At 42.1% G+C, this 18,412-nt stretch overlaps 1 protein-coding gene across 4 annotated transcripts in view; it reads right to left on the reverse strand.

Moving 5' to 3' along the window:
* TIAM1 (TIAM Rac1 associated GEF 1) overlaps positions 1–18,412 on the reverse strand; it is a 607,717-nt gene that overhangs the window by 123,808 nt on the left and 465,497 nt on the right. For all 4 annotated transcript variants that reach the window (XM_073617108.1, XM_073617106.1, XM_073617107.1 and 1 more), the window contains 2 exons: positions 15,079–15,165; positions 4,851–5,063 (listed from right to left, as the gene is read on the reverse strand). In XM_073617108.1, coding sequence (XP_073473209.1) covers positions 4,851–5,063; positions 15,079–15,165 — 300 coding nt within the window. The remainder of the gene's footprint in view (positions 1–4,850; positions 5,064–15,078; positions 15,166–18,412) is intronic.

An 18,412-nucleotide genomic window follows, 5' to 3' on the forward strand; every position in this document is an offset into this window, starting at 1 on the left:
TCTTCTTGCATTTATAGCGCAACAAATAAAAAAACCCAGTGGTTGTTAAATACCACCAAAAAAAAAAAGATTTGTGTGAAAAAAAAAATTATAAAAACGTCATATTGGTACAGTGTTGCATGACTAATTGTCATTCAAATTGCAACAACCCTGAAAGCTGAAAATTGGCCTGGGCAGAGGTCTCAAAGTAAACGACTGATTTCCCATTTACTTTACTATGCTAAGAAAGTGATTATTTGCAAATGGTCCTCCTCTGATCCACCTACTTTGTCCTCCTGGGAGGCCATGATTGATGCTGTGTTGCCTCTTTACAAATTGACATACATCAGTCGTGGCTGCCCCTGGAAATTTGACAAAGCGTGGTTACCGTGCTCTTGCCAATAGGGCAAAGTGACCATACTTGTACTGTTGTAGTGCCTTCAGGACTTGGACCTAGCCTCCTTCCCTTCTCTCTCCTCTCTGCACCAACCCCACTCCCCCTCCTATTCCCACAACCCCTTGGGAGATACGCAGTACTTCCTATATAAGGATGTGTAATACCTGATGTTATGGGATAATGTTGGAGTGGGCTTACCATCTTAATGATTGCTGGATGGTTTTATGAGCTCCCCTTCATTTTCCTTTATATTGATTGCAACTGTTGTACAACCTGTATTTATGTACTACCATGTCAAGTTAGTCATTTCATTTTTCTTTCTGTATGTTATAGTGTTTTATCCTTTAATAAAGAAATCCTGATTGTCAAAAAAAAAAAAAAAAAAAAAAAAAAAAAGAAAAAGAAAATTGGCCTGGGCAGGAAGGGGATGAAAGTGCCCCGTATTGAGGTGGTTAAAAAAAAAAAAAAAATGAAAAAACAAGGATTATACAAAAACCTTCAACCAGCACACTCTTGATATACAAAGGAAATATATGTGAAAAAAATTGTTGAAATATTAATAAACAAAAAAGAGCAGCCCGTAGTGAGACTCAATAGTCTAAAATATAAAAGGAAAACAATACATTTTCATACCGCACTCCTATTCATAATAAATGTGCAAACCAACATAAAGTGCTAAATACAATATTGATTTTTGGATAAAGAAAATGTCCATACACCGTCGCCAGATGTCTCCAATCAAGTGAAAGTGAAGTATATCTTAATTCCTACTAACCAGACATATATGACACTCATCAACGGTAGTCATAATATGCAGTTAAAAAAAAAAAAAATGTATATGCCAGCCAGGCGAGGATATAGTCATGTGACCCCTGATGACATCAGACGTGCTGACAAAACACGTCGGGTAGTGCGTGCCATCTCTTTATAATGCAGGTGGAATGTGATCGGCGGACCTGCTCGTTTTTATGGGCTTTTAAAGATCTACTACATTGTAAGTGAAATATTTTTATTGCAAAAAAAAAAAAGTTACCTACAGCACAATGAGGCGCTCTCTCTTCTCTCCCTGATATATGTGATTGACTATATCCTCGCCCAGCAGGCTTATATCGTTCTGGGCCATTTCACTGGAGGATACATCTGTTTTACTGTATATTATGACTACCTGTGATGGGTGTCATATATGTCCAGTGAATACGATGTTTGCCTAGGGGCTGTTGAAAGAAGGCACCTTGTTTTTCTACATATGAATTAAGAAGATATACTTCACTTGATTGGAGACATCTGGAGGCGGTGTATGGACATTTTTATATCCAATAATCAATATTGTATTTAGCACTTTATGTTGGTTTGCACATTTATTATGAAAAGGGGCGCAGTTTGAAAATGTATTGTTATTGTTTCCCTTTTATAGGGTAAAAAAACGAATGCAGCCACCACATTGAAGGACTGGCAAGCTGCAGAAACAAGAGAGATGGCCTCATGTAGTCCAAAAAACACCAATGTGTACCGGACCCTTCATCATTGAAGAATACCCAGGGACTTTTAAAAACTAGTGCATTGTGCAATGGGAGCGCTCTACATTTACTGCGTATTTGTAATTTTTTAGCTTGCACTAGTTTTATAAACAGCCTCCAATGTCTACCCTACTCTACCATCTTTGCAGCATTATATATCAACAGGTCCTCTATAAAAAAAAAACGTTTTTCTGCATTTCTGCCTTACAATCTGTATGTATTCACTGGAAGTAAAGTTAGCAAAAGTTGTTTCTTCCCCCTCATTGTAATGAAGCATCATGAGAACATTCAGTTATGAAGCTGACATAGAATGATTGTTCACGCCTGATACCTCTAATAAACTACATAAGAACATAACAAAAGCCACAAGTAGATAACAAAATCACCTAGGCAACAGCTAGCCAGCGCAATTAAAAAAAAAAAAAAAAAAAGACAAACCCCACAAAAAGGGAGGTGGATGGTGGACTCCCCCCACCCCCCCTGGCCAGGACATTGCGGGACTCGCCACATCATCAGAATTTAGCTGCTGCAACCACTGATCTAGAAAAAGCTTTGAAGAATGTCCCTTTGACAGAAGTCGATGAAACTATTAACTTCTGTTGAGCAGAGATTCCGAAATTCTAAAATTCCGTCTGTCATCTTATTCTGAATCACGGGAAAGCACAAGTAAAAACGCACTCCTGCGATCCCCAAGAGAAGTATGGCCAAAAAAGCTCTACCCATACTTCTCTCCTAACCAAGTTTCAACTAGTGTTGACACCCACTGAAGCCTGTCACAACAGCTTGTTTAAATTGACAGCCAGAATTCCTATGGAGATCTACAACCCCAATTCCAAAAAAAGTTGGGAACGTTGTGTAAAATGCAATGATTTGCAAATCCCATAAACCTACATTTTATTCACAAAAGAAAACAAATGTTTAAAATCGAGAAAATGGATCATTTAAAATGAAAAAAAAAAAAAAAGAGGTCATTTTGAAATTGATGGCAGCAACACATCTCACAAAAGTTGGGACTCTGACGGACCTGTGAGGCTGCAGGGACCCCGACCATCTGTCTGGACAGTGCTGATTGGCCCTGTGCTGATCACATCACACCCTCCCATGAAAAAAACAAACAAAAACAAAAAACCTCTAACAATACACACCAAACTGAGCATGTGCAGAATGACTCCAAAGGTTCTGTCTTATCAAGAGATGGATTGGGGCAGTGGAAGAAGAGGAAAATAAGAGAAGGCAGTATCAAACAGCCTTTTTACACAAGGCATGGGAATTAACCACTTAGATTCCACTGAGTATAACAAGCATGCTTTACTGCATATACAGACTGATTTTACTGCTGTGGTTTTAGTAACACTTTAACCTAGTTCAAGGCAAAATGTTCTTTCAGCTTTTCCTTGTTAGTACCACTTTGCCAGCTTTTTGTTGTCCTGTCCTAACTTTGAGACATGTTGCTGCCATCAATTTAAAAATGATCTTTTTTGTTTCCTAAAATGGTACATTTTCTAAGTTTAAACACTTGCTATGTTATCTACAGTGAACAAAATATGGATTTAGGAGACTTGGAAATTGCTGCATTCTTTTTTTTTTTTTTAGATTTTACACAGCACCCCAACTGTTTTGGAATTGGGGTATGTTTAGCTGAAGGGTTCATTTACAATTTTCCACAAAACAGCTTGAAGCTGTCTAAAAGCTTTGCAAATGCTTGCTGTACACACCGATCCCCTAACTAAAGCGTAGGTGTAAAGGCCTAATAGGAATATTCATATAAACTCATGGTTTGGACACTACACATGATTGGAACTTCACTGGCTTCAGAATTATGTGGAGCACAAAAGCAAGTTAAAGTGTACAGCAGTGCTTTATAAAAAAGGTAGGAGAACCCACTAGGAAGTCCCAGAGGACCCCTGCCCCAAAACTGTTCTTCCGACACCTCTCCTACCCATGTGTTTTTTGTTTTTTCATCCCCTCCCTACCTCCAACCTCAAAACTGACCTTCGCTTTGACCCTGGTTTCTAACACCAGGTTTTAGGACACCTCTGCGGTTTTTCCCAATACCTTGCTCATAAGAATACCATACCTTTTCTCCTTTTCCCCCATCCTTGTTATTCAACCTTCTATATTTCTGCATTACAGTCTCTTATATTGATACCGTTTACTGTAACCAACCACGTTAGATGTGTTGGTTGCTTCTATAACCTTGAACAACTGTGATGCTTATGTGATGAAAACCTGGTTCTGTCTATTGTACCACTGATTGTAGGATGGTTTTGTACTGTCCATTCTTTTTGTAATCCTTATTTTCACATATTCAAAGAGATAAGCCAATGTAACTGTCCATTCTTTTTTAAATAAAAATCTTATATAAAAAAAAAAAAAAAGTAGGCAGTGGTTTCATTAGAAAAGCGGAAGTATAGTCCATATCACAGCTTTACAAATGGGCCCTTTTAGGTAGGTATACCATGAGCTGCTACAACGCAGCCTGTTCAGAGGTTATATGTCCATCTAGCCACTACGGTTAGTGCTCCCAAGGCCCAAATCTGTGCTTGTCCGTTATGAAGACAGGAATGGGCACACATCCAAATAAAAAGGAAGATGTCCCACTTTGGATCCTCGGAGTGCAGTGGAAAGTATCAATCAACCCAAGAGTCAGGTTGGACCAGGCATTGCTGTAGGGGCTTTGCTGAGAGCTGGTATGGTTTGAGTGGTCTTATTCTTTACTTCATAAGAACGAGCATTCAGTAAGCACAACCTGTCCCACCCAAGCTCATGATGGGAAGAGATCTACCCTTCAAGGTCCCCAACATCAGATAAGACCCAGTGAAAAGTTCAAACTGTACCCAACTCTAATCAATAGATTTATAGAATTTGGATGTACCTTCAAACAGAGCACCGACTGGGTGGACCTGGTTGTAATCTTACTTTTATAAACAATGAAAATGACAACACATTCTCTTTACCTCGACTACTGGCAAACAGATTGTAATCATTACAATCAGACTCAGATCGGCGTGGCGGTGCCCCCATCAGAGCCCGGTTCTCCTCCAACTCAGGATAGGTACGGACAGTAAGGCACAGTAACGGTTTGGCCAGGACATATTTTAGCATCCCAGAGTTGAGATCTCGTGCTGCGGCTGAATTAATCTCCATCACTTCATCTCCTATTTTCAAACCTGAAAAGGCAAGAAATTGACATTTTTGGGGATTATTCTTTCCCATTGGTCTGCATATAGCTAAACGATAATGATCAATAAACAGTTGCTCTGCTTTTTTATGGATTCATTCAGTCTCAAAGTGGATTCAATAGTCTCAGAATGAAATTAAAAAAAAAAAAAAAAAAAAGAAGGATTTCCCTTTCTTACTGTGCTTTCTATGAATTTAAAAACAGAAATGATTCACGCACCTGTAATACCAAATACGACACTGTGGGGGGGAGGTGGATTCAATTCAAGCTGCTGCATCACTTTTCTGGTGTTAATTGCACTTTTTAATGTGTTGTGCCCAATTCAAAAAACATCTGCAACAGTTTAGGTTCTGACAGCAACTCGTGTGCCAAATTCAGGTAGTTCTAATTTGCTCCACTTTTACATTGTTTCGTAACACCTTCACCAAATTCAAAATAAAACACTGATCGTTTGTATGAAAGTGAAGCTAATTAAGACCAACTTTATGCGTACAGAGAAAGATTTTGTGAAAGTGTCTCACATGTGTTCTAAAAGTGCCGCAGCATGCACCAAATTCAAGTTGTAGATGGGTCACTTTGAGGACGCATGCAAGATTCTCTCTCAGAATCTGTCTGCGTCAGTTTTTATGAATTCCAGGGTGCATCTTTTCTGCCCCTCTGAATTGAAAAGTTTTCATCCATACATGCAGAAAGGGGAACCAAATCCTATCAATAACGGCAATCTCCAACTCCTTTGAGTGCCAGGTGCGCTGCCCATTCATTTCAATGGGCAGGGGCGTTTTTGGAGCGCTTATAAGGGCACTTTCGCACTGCCAGCACCTGGGCGTCAGCGGTAAAGCGCTTTTTTTAGCGGCGCTTTACCGTCTTTTTTGCAGCGCTTTTCGGCCGCTTTTAACCCCCACTAGCAGCCGAAAAAGTTTTAAAACCGCTCCTACAGCGCTGCAAAGAAGCTGCTTGCAGGACTTTTTTTTTACATCCTGCGAGCGCAGCGCACCAGTGTGAAAGCACTCGGGCTTTCACACTGGGATTGCAGATGAGGCTTTTTTCAGGCACTTTACAGGCGCTATTTTTAGCGCTAAAGCTCCTGAAAACCACCTCCAGTGTGATAGGGGTCTTACACAGCTCCAAACCTGCCCCATAGATGCTGTTTGCAGAACGTTTTCTAGCATCCCAAGCACACCGCCCGAGTGTGAAAGCACTCATGCAAATGAATAGGAGGCAGTCTTTAGGTGCTTTTCAGAGGCCATTTCTAGCTCTAAAATGCCTGAAAACTGCCTCAGTGTGAAAGGGGTCCAAGAGAAGCTGTACAGCAGGCTCTTACTTTAAAGTGGTTGTAAACCTCAGACATGAAATATGAACAAAGCATACCCCTCTATAGTGGGTACTTGTCTCAATGGAGAGCAATAATTGTCATTTCTGTCTGCTGCCCTGTTCCTCTGCTATCTGCCCGAGTCACTTCTGACAGGTTTTCCTGACACCAAGAGAGAAAAAAAAAAAAAAAGTGACGGGGAAGAGGGCTCAAGCACACAGCCTGTGATTTACATCCTGAGCTCTGTTGCTGTGTGAAGGGGGGTGTCTCTCTTCCTTCCAAAGAAAAACCAGAAGAAGGAGAGAAGAAGAAAGAAGAAGAAAGAAGAAGAAGAAAGAGAAGAAGGAGAAGAAGGAGGAAGAAGAAAGAGAAGGAGGAAGAAGAAAGAGAAGAAGAAAAGAAGAGAAGAAGAAAGGAAGAAGAAAGGAAGAAAAGACTGCAGATTAACAAGTACAAATTATGTAGGAGGATTTGTTTCATCTCTGTATCACCTGAGGCCAGTCATTTCACTGTGTTTATGCGAGGGGTTTCCAACCACTTTAAGGCTGGGCTCACACCATGTATGTTGCGTTTAGTGCATATAGAGGTTAATTTAATAAAGGCAAAAAGACTGTGCCTTTTGAAAGTGAAGTTGCATTTATTTTTCCCAGAGCCTATTTAGGGTGGTGAAGCTCTGCTGATTTCTATCATCCAATCATGTGCAAGTAAAAATGGAGTTTTTTTTTTTTTTCCTTGCACCTGATTGAGTATTTATGGAGTGAAGCTTTGCCACGTTCACTAAGCTCTGGGAAAATGAGTGCAGCTTGCAAAGGGCACCCTGCCCTTTAGTCAATCAAAGCGGTTACACACTTTTTTTCCCCCCTGTGAAAATGTGTTTTATTGCATTTTTTTTTTGCAGCAGCAGCAGCAGGAGTCGAATTTCTATTTTTCTTTGTTTTCTCCTGTAGCATGTGGTGACGTGCTGTAAGGCGTTGCAATGAATTGAGCTGTCTTTCAGGGCTCGTTCACACTATACGTGCATGGGAACGGATGGGAAAACCTTGCAGATTTCACTTGCAGAGACATCAGTTACACATCAGTTTTCATGCACGGTGACATTAGGTTTCATGCATGTCAGTTATGTGCCCTGTTCATGTCAGTATTTTTCCTGTGCAGAAAACTGCATACACGTTGCAGACTCCTGCACAGAAAAAATCTGCACGGGATACCAGTGTTGGGGTGTGAACAGGGCACATAGAGAACAATTTTTATTAATTTTTCTGTGCCCTTGCAGAACGCGTGCAAATAAACGAACCTCTCTGCACCATGGTGTGAACGAAGATTAAATGTAGCATGCGCTATTTTCACCCAGCGCACACCAATGCAGCATGTTGGTGCAAACTGGACCCATTGAAAACAATGTAACTTTACTTGGAGAAGACACAGAGACACTCTGAAGATGTCACTATGACAGATGTTCTCACAATCTCCTGTAGATTGGGTGCTGGACCAAATGGAGTTCTCTGAGATCTGAACAGCATGAAAATAAGACAGCCACACATGGATGAGGTCACTATGTGAAAAACTTCATTCTACAATGCTAAAATGACAGTTCTCGCCTGTAGTCTGCCCACTGACACATTTCACCCCAAATGGTCTTAATCCTTTCTTTTTAATTAAGTCTGCCTTGAGTGAAAACGCTTTAGCTGTCTTTTTGGCTGTGTAGAATATAGTTTTTTGCACTGAGTGACCTCATCCGAGGGCGGCTGTGTCTTCTCTTCATGCCGTTCGGAGTATGGATGACTCCATTTGGTTCAGCACCCAATCTCCAGGAGGTTGTGAGAACAAAGCTTTGGAACAAAGGACAATTTCTCCTCTGATAATTACTGTTTTGAGCAACACAGCCACACATAGTGTGAATGAGCCCTAAACAAGTCGCCAACTGAGATTCTACAAGCTTCAATGACTGCTGAAGCTGAAAGCAGCTCGTTTTTGAGTATGTTGTTGTTGAGTAGGGAAGGGTTTTCAGCGGTCACTTTTTTTTTTGGTAGATTTACCCTTGTCATTTGCCTTGGCGAACACCATCACCAGAACTAAAAGTAAGGAAAATTCGCATTTCTGCAAGGTCATCCGAATACAGCACACTTACTACACTAAAAACTGTCCAATAAAGAATTTCCCTTACTTTGGAGAGTTGATTTATAACTTCTTTATGTGTCAATGGCACAGGAAGTGAAAGGAAATTTTCATAATGAGACAAGTGGGGGAAAAAAAAACACTTTGCAGGGGTTTTAACCCTTTGCTATTCTATCTAAAAAAAAGTTGTTTTGGATTTTTACATATACTTGAAGGCCTAAAGAGGTTTGCAAGCCAATGACTTTAATCTGCAATCTTTCTCGTTTCAAAGAGTTTTAATGAGTTTTCAAAGAGACCAGCATAGACAAACGTGGTGAACAAGTATATCATCAAGACAGGACGATCTGAGCCTGATCGACCAAATAGATACAAAGTTATGGACAACAAGTCATACAGGAGCATACATAGTACAACAAAAAAATGTCTAACTTTTCATATATGTTTAGTAGAATGTGACATAGTATAACAATATTCCATAAGCAGAATGAACAATCCGTGAAGATCGGATAAGTATATCATGTCTACCCAAAGTATTGGTCTGGCCTTCTAAAGGGAGAGAAATGGGAGGTGAGCGGATTGAGGGGGAGGGGGCCAAGATGGACAAGAACCTCCATTTCTGCAATGTTCTTGATGCATTTAAACCAATTGACTATAGTCGGAGGGGACTGTTAGCCAGTGTCCAGGTATACACATTTTTGCTGCGTTAAGTGGAAGGTTAGAGACAGGTTGTAAGTGGTGTGAGGTAAAGATGTATGGCGTAGAAGAAATTTCTACACCATCACATTGTAATCTGACGTATGCGTCGTAATTTCCAAAAAGGGCTGTAAATCTGGGCATGACCATCATATGTGCAGAAATGAGCCTGGCTCTTTATTGTAGCACCAGTAGAGGGGTGAAATGGTGGGGCAGAACTTATGATTTCCGGGGTTCGGTACCATTTGGAGTAAATTTTGAACCCATTTTCCTGTGCAGTAACATTGGTTTAGCCTTTATGAATGTAGGTGTGTATCCCAATCCTCTGTCGACAGGTCCAATGAGAGCTCCTGTTCCCACTGTTGGCTAGCCTTATTTGATTTAGGGACAATGTTGAAGAACATGATAGCATAAAGGTCGGATATCAAATACCCTTAAGGTTTGGTTCTAGTGCAGAGAGATTTGAAGGGGGTGTGGGTCCTGGCCCACATCTGGAGAGGTCTAGAGCTGGTCAGGAAATGTTTTATTTGCATTTATGTCCAAAAGGGCAATTCTTACCCGGTGCCCGAGAGGAAAGGGTAGCATGCGCCATGAGGGAGCCTTTATCAAGGAAGTTTTCGGCGCGGACCGAGGAACCAGGTTTGACGTCCACAAGGAATGATTCTGAAAGGCCTGGGGGGGGGGGGATTCATAGGAGTCGTAGTGGGATTCGGCAGAATGTGTGTTCGAGATGAACCCAATCTTTAGTTTGAGCATGAACTCGCCAATCACTCTTGCGAAATGGCATGCCCAAAGGTTTTTATATACACATCTGGAAGACCTATGCCCCCCTTCAGTTTGGGCATCATCAACTTATCATATCCTATCCTAGGACATTATCCCATACAAAATGGACGCAGGCACGTTTGGACTATTCAGTCTTTTTCTGCCATCATTTTTCTTATTCACTTTTCTAGTGTCAGGGCTGGATTCAGCCCTTCCTTCTCTGCGCTGGCCGCTCAGCTGTCGGCTAATTGCCAGCTCCTATCTCTCCACAGTTACTGTTGACGATATCCTGCTCGTCAGTCCTGCCTACATAAGCTGTCCAGTCCAGAGGATCTCTGCCTTCGCCTTGGTCAACATCACAGAAACCATCTCCTGTGATCCTGTTCAAGACTTGCTTTGCTGACATCCTTTCTGGCTCCAGATCCTGCTTGCTGATCCAATACATTGATCCCTGACTTCTGGCTTGGCTGACTATCCGTTCCAGTTACTGAACTTTGGCTATGTTTTGACTACATTTGTTCTTTTTACTTTTTTTATTAAACAAGTGTGACTTAACTGTACTTCTGTCTCATTCTGATTTCATGGTTTCGGACAACTAGTATGTCACCGTAAGCTTTTGTTTAAACAATGTAAAAAGATCCTGTTCACAAAGGTAGATGCAGCAAGAGCAATTAAGGGCAAAGCTGTGACCTGCTGTGAGTGCATTGTCCTGAGCCACACAGGGTGATCAGTCCATAACCCAGCGTCCGAATTGCTGAAAGCGTGCCAGCTCTTCCTAGGCGCTATGCTGCCTCCTAATACCTCAGTGCCGAAAAGGTCCACCACACCAATGACACCACCAGAGGATCCAGGTCGCAACAGGACACGTATCCCTTCCTCCACTTGTGTCTTCACAAAGGTGGCTACTCTCCTCCGTGGTTGACAGCAACACGCTTTTAGTGTCAATTTTTTAATGTCTAGTCCAGGGCTATCTGCTCATTATTCTTTGGTATTTACCTTGTATCCCATTTGCTTTGATTATTTGGATATTTTGTTCTTTGTTTTTTTCTAGTGAAACATATATTGATCAATGTCCCCAGTTTCTTTTACTGTCTTTAGAGAAAGTATTGGTGAGAGTTGAGCGATGTGCACTGAGCGCCTCTTTGGCGCTCAAGTTATTTTTTTATGTTCTCCTCTTAGGGGGTTGAAGCTTTGTAAGGTAGAACTCCAAACACCTACCTTACACTTCTACACAAAGCATTTACCCTGGAAGTTTTTAAACCTTTGCAAAAAGTAAAAAGATAAAAAACGTTGGCTCTATATTAGTTTGCGCTCATTCCTCCAGTTGAGTGGCTCATTATATCCAGAGTAATTAGCTGAAAGGATCATTTTCATTTCTGTCATGTTTCAGTCTTCAAAAAACTTTCCCTTTCCATCTTATTGTATCGCCTCTGGCAGCGTCTTAATTAATGACAAAGGAAGAAAGGGAGAGAGGAAGAAGATAAAGAGGCATCAAACTCTAACAATAGCACAGATGTGCAGCGCTCTACAGATTTTATTTCTTCTTGCTGCGGATCACGATAAAAACCTCCAATACAATGTAATTTATTTAAGGAAAAAAAAAATAATCCTCTCTGGGCCAATTATATCATTACAAACTTTATTGCAGATTTGTACTGGACTCTCTTCTAAAGTTACTACCACCCCAGGAACTTTCTCACACCCACTGCTGAGGATGAGAGGAGGGGGATCTGCAGCTACAGTAATGTGATCAGTGCTAGTGCAAGCACACACACCTAAGAACAGGCAAGGGATTCTGCAAACTTCAACTCAACCCCCTTGCAGACTTTCTAGGAAAAGCAGAAAGCCAATCTAACAAGCATGAAATTGGATTTGTGAGGATGCTTTGTAAATAAACTGCATCCATTTCCCCCATAAATATGTTGCAAGGGAAGAAATGTAATTCTTTTGTCCTTTATAGAAAATCCCAGCTGAACGCAGAGAATGGAAATTTTAAATTGCATAAAAAAAAAAAATATTAATAATAATAATAATAAAGACACTTCCAGACAGTGCCTCATCTTGCCTGCCCTTCCTATTAGTGCATCTGGCTGCAAATAGAAGGCTATGGGGGTGTATCGCCCTCTAGTGTGCAACTAGTGTACAGCCATGGCCAAAAGTTTTGAGAATGACACAAATATTAATTTTCACAAAGTCTGCTGCTTCAGTGTTTTTAGAATTTTTTTGTCAGATGTTACTATTGTATAATAAAGTATAATTACAAGCATTTCATAAGTACCAAAGGCTTTTATTGACAATTATGTTAAGTTTATGCAAAGAGTCAATATTTGCAGTGTTGGCCCTTCTTTTTCAAGACCTCTGAAATTCGCCCCGTCATGCTGTCAATCAACTTCTGGGCCACATCCTAACTGATGGTAGCCCATTCTTGTTTAATCAATGCTTGGAGTTTGTCAGAATTGTGGGTTTTTTTTTTTTTGTTGACGTGCCTCTCGAGGATTGACCACAAGTTCTCAATGGGATTAAGAGCTGGGGAGTTTCCTAGTCATGGACCCAAAATGTCAATGTTTTGTTCCCCAAGCCACTGGATTATCACTTTTGCCTTATGGCAAGGTGCTCCATCATGCTGCAAAAGGCATTGTTCTTCACCACACTGTTCTTGGAGGATGTTTTTGTACCATTCTATATTCATGGCTGTGTTCTTAGGCAAAATTGTGAGTGAGCCCATATCCTTGGCTGAGCAGCAACCCCACACATGAATGGTCTCAGGATGCTTTACTGTTGGAGTGACACAGGACTGATGGTAGCGCTCACCTTTTCTTCTCCAGACAAGGTTTTTTCCGGGTGCCCCAAACAATCGGAAATGGGATTCATCAGAGAAAATGACTTTACCCCAGTCCTGAGCAGTCCAATCCCTGTGCCTTTTACAGATGTTTTTCCTGGAAAGAAGTTGCTTCTTTGCTGCCCTTCTTGACACCAGGCCATCCTCTAAAAGTCTTACTGTGCCTGTAGGTGTACTCACACCTGCCTGCTGCCATTCCCAAGCAAGCTCTGCACTGGTGGTGCCCCGATCCAGCAGCTGAATCAACTGTAGGAGATGGTCCTGGTGCTTGCTGGACTTTCTTGGGTGCCCTGAAGCCTTCTTCACAAATGCAGTGGAAGTGTTTTTTTTTATCGGATTAAGTTAATTTTCATGGCAAAGAGGGACAATTCATCTGATCACTCTTCATAACATTCTGGAGTGTATGCAAATTGTCATCATAAAAAACCGAGGCAGCAGACAATGTGAAAATTAATATTTGTGCAATTCCCAAAAATTTTGGCCACGGCTGTAGGTAAATTAATTTTGTTAACCCATGGTAGCTGTGTGAGCCTGTAATTGGGTCAGGTTACTCTAGGTCAGGTTACTCTAGGTCAGGTTGGAGGGCTCTACAGGGCAGGTCTCTGGTACCTCCCCATGGTTATAGAAGCCTGAAGAAGCTTCTGGAAATTAGTGGGTGCAGGGTAGGAGGTCTGATCTGCATAATTGAGGGAAACTGGCTAATCCCCAGGCAGAAGGCACAGACCGGGTGGCTGGATCGGCCCTCAAATATGGTGGCGCCTGAGCAGCAGGGGAGTCAGGTGGAAGATGGAATGCTGAGGTTGCGGTTGTAAGGCCTGGGAGGGGACCCTGGGGCTGACTGGGGGCTCTGCCTCCATGCTGGAGCTGAGAAAAGAAAGGAGAAGAACCCAAAGAGGGATTTCCGTTACCTTTGGGTTCTGTGCAGAAGACATCCTGGCTGGCATGGGAGAATGTGAACAGTAGGAGGCCTGAACAGAAGTCTTTCCCATTGCAACAGGAATCAAGGGACAGTGTTAGTACTTCAGCACACCCAGGGGCATCCAAGGGGAAAGACTGCTAGACGTAGCATACCTTCCAGGGGCAGAATTGTGCTAAATCCTAATCCCTTGCCCTGGGGTATACTTCAGAGCAGCCAAGTGGGCTGGTAGTATCTGAAAGCATCAGAAATGTGCAAGGTTCTACTGAGAAAACGCGATATTCCTGCATACAGTTTAGAACGTTGTGCTATTTGACTAAAGGGGACTGAGAGCTCCTGGTTCGTAAAGAACTTTGCCACTGATCCATAGAGATTGATTATACTGGAGGGAGTACAGTCCAGGATCTTAATTTTTGTTATGTACATAGAGAAGGAAGTTGTTCTTTAAGTCAAGTTGGGCATCTCATAAGCCCTATACCATATTGAAGTTGTTCCCCCTCCCCCCAATAAAACAACAAAACAAGCCCACGCACTGATTTCTTGTGTCTGGATGCAAGTTAAAAAAGCGTGCTGCCTGGCTATGCAGGAATAGGGGGACTCAAGATTTAGCGGCTCCTGCAGGGGTAGGGCTACACGCGTAAAACCTACGGAACAGCTCTAACACTACTTAAAAGTCTGTGCTCCTCCATTGGGGAGGATTGCTTTCATTTCCTATTCAAACGACAGCAGGAAACAAAAATAAAACAAGGAAGCATTTCCTAAAGCCTAGAACAAACTGCTAGTTCTGATTCGTTTAATCCAGTGGGCCAAACGGAAAAAAAATAATGGACAGCTCAGGAGGAGCCACTGTACTAACAATCTGATGTTAGTACAGTGATCTTCCCTGTTCTGACAGGGGGACACCCCCCCGCCTGAACACTCCAGCTGAGAGTGCTGACCGGGAGCCGGTTGGCAGACCTTTGTTGGTCATGCCCCTTCGACAGAAGCCGGCCGAACAGTGAGCTTCTGTCATACTGGCTACAGTACACACAGACCGGATGTCGGCCGGCTGATGCTGCCCAACAATCGGCCCGTGTATACGGAACTTTAGTCTCCGCTCCTCCATTAAACAAAGTGCAAAACTGTAACTTTGCAGCAAGCCACAAAGTGAGAGGCTGTAGCAGGGGCTGACCTGTAAGACATTTGTAAAACACATTAAGGAACCGCACAGACACTATGATTTACATGACTGTCACCTCTCATCTCTCTGATGCCTGAACTTAGCATGCATGCACTCTCCATGAAAAATTATATCAAATGACAGGTCCACTTTAGATGAGGCGTAATTGCTGCAATAAGCCCTGGAATCAGTCCAAGTGACCACTTACCTCTTTTGAATGCCAAGCCAGACTCCTTCACATTTTGGACATACAGATGTGGTCTGCCTTCCTCCTCCACAGAGCATAGAGAGATCCCTGTGAAATAAATCCCAGAATACAGACATGAGTTAGGCCATATGGAGAATACATCATACAGCTGACATTGCCTAACACTGTTTCACTTGGATGTGTGATTGATTGTGGCCATACCCCCGATCTATCCATTCCGGCAAAAAACTCACATCTAAGCACTGCTTGTGTCAAGGATGCAAGGATGGGGCCATGTAGGTCTTCTCTGTGCAGATGAGTGCTCTAGACCATCAGTAATGGTCTTTCTCAAGTAAGATATATCAAGGTGCATAACAATCTGTATGGGACTTGGCACCAATCATATCCTTTGCTATAGAGAAAAGGGAACCAAGAGCCGACGTCCAAGTTTTTTTACCTTTAATTTGAGGTGAGACTTAAAACAGAATGGCAACCATTTTGCTTTGGATAATATTAAGGGCCCATTCACGCCACAATTTCTGCGCTCCGGATGTGCATTTTTTTAAGCGTTTTCAATGCGTTCCAGTGTATTTTTGATGCATTTTTTTTCCCCCATGTTCTGCTTTTGTTGATAGCACTGAAACGCCCTGCACTGGCGTAAACTAGAGCCATTGGAATCCATGGAAATCACTGCGCCTGTGTTTTTGATGCAGATTAAAAACACACTGGACTGCGTTTGGTGTGAACCAGCCCTTGGGGTGCTTTCACACTGCTTCATTGATAGTCATTGATACACATATGCATTTCTGGTGCATTTTCTGGTTGGCATGCACCTGTTAAAACATGGACATGTGGCTCCTAAAAATGCATAAAAAACATGCGCCAAAAACCCAACCGCTGTGCACTCTTGATGTGTTTGACACGTTTTCTAATCATTTAAACGAGAAGCTGCTTTTTTGCTGCGGTTTTGAAGAGCACCAAAGATGCAGCATGCAGGACTTTTCAAAATGCACACCACACTGGTGTCAAGAGTCCCATTGGAGTTAAATATAAATATTTGTATTTTTCTTGTATTGAAACAAAGAGGTAACAGGCCATGAATACCTGGTTCTAGAAAGCAGTGAAGGGAAAATAATCATTGGGAGAGCTAACTGGCTCTGGCTACCCACCAATGGGTACATAAAAAAAAAATATCAGAAGGCATAGACCAGCAGAGGGAGCACAAGATCAAACGGTAAGAGTCCAAATCACCTTAATCATCAAATTATTATCTGTATTCCCATTGTACACGTTCCTGGAGTGGGCTGAGATAAATAGATGCTGCAGCAACAGCCAGCTGGAAACTGGTAACATGACAGATCAATGGACATATTTTCCAGCACACCATGGATCTTCAAACAACATCCAAAAGTTTTTATTCAAAGTGATCACATCACAGTGGTAGAGGGCCATGCAGGATCCCTTCGTCAAGCACGTGACCGAGCCACTGAAGCACAGCACTCTTCCGTTATGATGCAATCAGTTTGTGAATCACTAAAGCATTTTGTGTACATATTTCCTGGCACACTGTGGATCTTCAAATGTCCAAAAGTTTTTATCCAAAGTGGTTGCATCACAGCAGAAGAGTGAAACGTTTCAGGGTCTCTGTCACATGCTTGACAAAGGGATCCTGCGTGACCCTGAAACGTTGCACTCTTCCACAGTGATGTTGCCACTCTGAATAAAACTTTTGGACATTTGAAGATCCATAGTGTGCTGGCAAATATATGCGCAAAACACTTTAGTGATTCACAAAGAACAGCCTATGCATTCCGGGGCCAAACCACACCTCCTTCATTAAGAGAAGCTCAGTTGGAACCATAAGGCCATTACAAGTTCATGCTCATAATTACGAGCAAAGGCTTCCTACAGAACGGGCATTAGCACGCACAAACGTATCAGCATGTGCACAAGAAGGAATGTGCATATACGTGTGAGAACGCACACACACACATACGTTCACTGGCGCCAAAAGGCCTATCTAAGCTGGACTATGGCATAAACAGATTGTCGAGTGGTCTTCAGCTCATTCCTGCTAACCTGCGCCTTGACCTGCTATATCAATTTACCCGTGCTTGAGCTGGCATGCCCTTGACCAATCTCTAGATTTCTGTCTGCCTATTGTGACCTCGGCTTGTACTCTGACCCTGCTCCTGTCTTGTGCTTCTGTGCCTCGCTGCCTGACCCCGGCCGGTATCCAGACTCTGTCTCCGTCTTATGTTCCTGTACCTTCTCTGCCTAGCTGTCGATGACCTTTTGGCTTGTGTCCTGGCTACGCTCTTGCCCGCTGATCAAGCTTCACCATGTTCCAGTTCCTGGTTCCTGCCTGGTGATCCACAGTCATCTGCTTCCTGCAAACCTCAGCTGGCGCTGCCTGTTATACCGGCCCTCATGCTGCTCTGTGTCCTCACACTTCTCCTGTCATCATTACCAGGGGTGTTGGCCAAGAGGTGCAAGGGAAGCCCCCTCTACCGCTCCACCTCCACCAGGTACGTGACAGATGGATTCAAGAGCTAAATTAATCTGAATCATTTTCAAGTCCTAAGTCCTCTTTAATTGTGTGTTTTGCTTTTCTTAATTTAGCGACAGAGTTACTTTAAGATGGACACTCGACAAATAGAGTTAACTTTACATTCATGGGTCCCATTATTATTATTATTATTATACCGGATTTATATGGCCACATCCTGTAAAATTCAATGAAATCAGGAAAACAGGCTGAAATTGCGTGAAATTGGATTGGTGATTGGATAATCTGTAAAAATGTAATTAGTTAGCCTAAAGTAATGTGTGTGCGCACTTTGATCTCACTGCAGTAATTACACTATAAGAATCTTTGTGTGTACACCGTAATTAGTTATTATTTCTTCTAATCACTGATCTGCTAATCTGTATTTAAAACTCTCAACAGTGACACTGCATGAATATCTCTTCAATAAAAAAAAAAAGAAAAATGTAAGTAGATTGGAACATGTGCGGAGAAAAGAAGGTGCATTGCACTACTTTTCAAGAATTGCTTTTAAGAGATCTGGGTTTTTTTTTTTTATTGCTAATAGAAAATGATATTCACCAACCATCCCCAACCCCCTGCTGTCTGCCCACGCATTATAGAGCTCACCCTGACACTACTACATAAGCCCTCTCTGCTGCTTCTCTACACTTTGCAGACTTCTCTCTGACACCTTTGCAAGTTCTGCTCAACATTCATACTTCTTTATCCCCAACCATGCCTATTCTGGAGCAGGTGCAGATTTGCTGTTATAATATAAATGTATATATAAAAAAAAAAAAAAAATCAAACAATGCTGTTATCAAG

The sequence above is a fragment of the Aquarana catesbeiana genome, linkage group LG02 (assembly GCF_042186555.1).
Source record: "Aquarana catesbeiana isolate 2022-GZ linkage group LG02, ASM4218655v1, whole genome shotgun sequence".
NCBI classification, from domain to species: domain Eukaryota; kingdom Metazoa; phylum Chordata; class Amphibia; order Anura; family Ranidae; genus Aquarana; species Aquarana catesbeiana.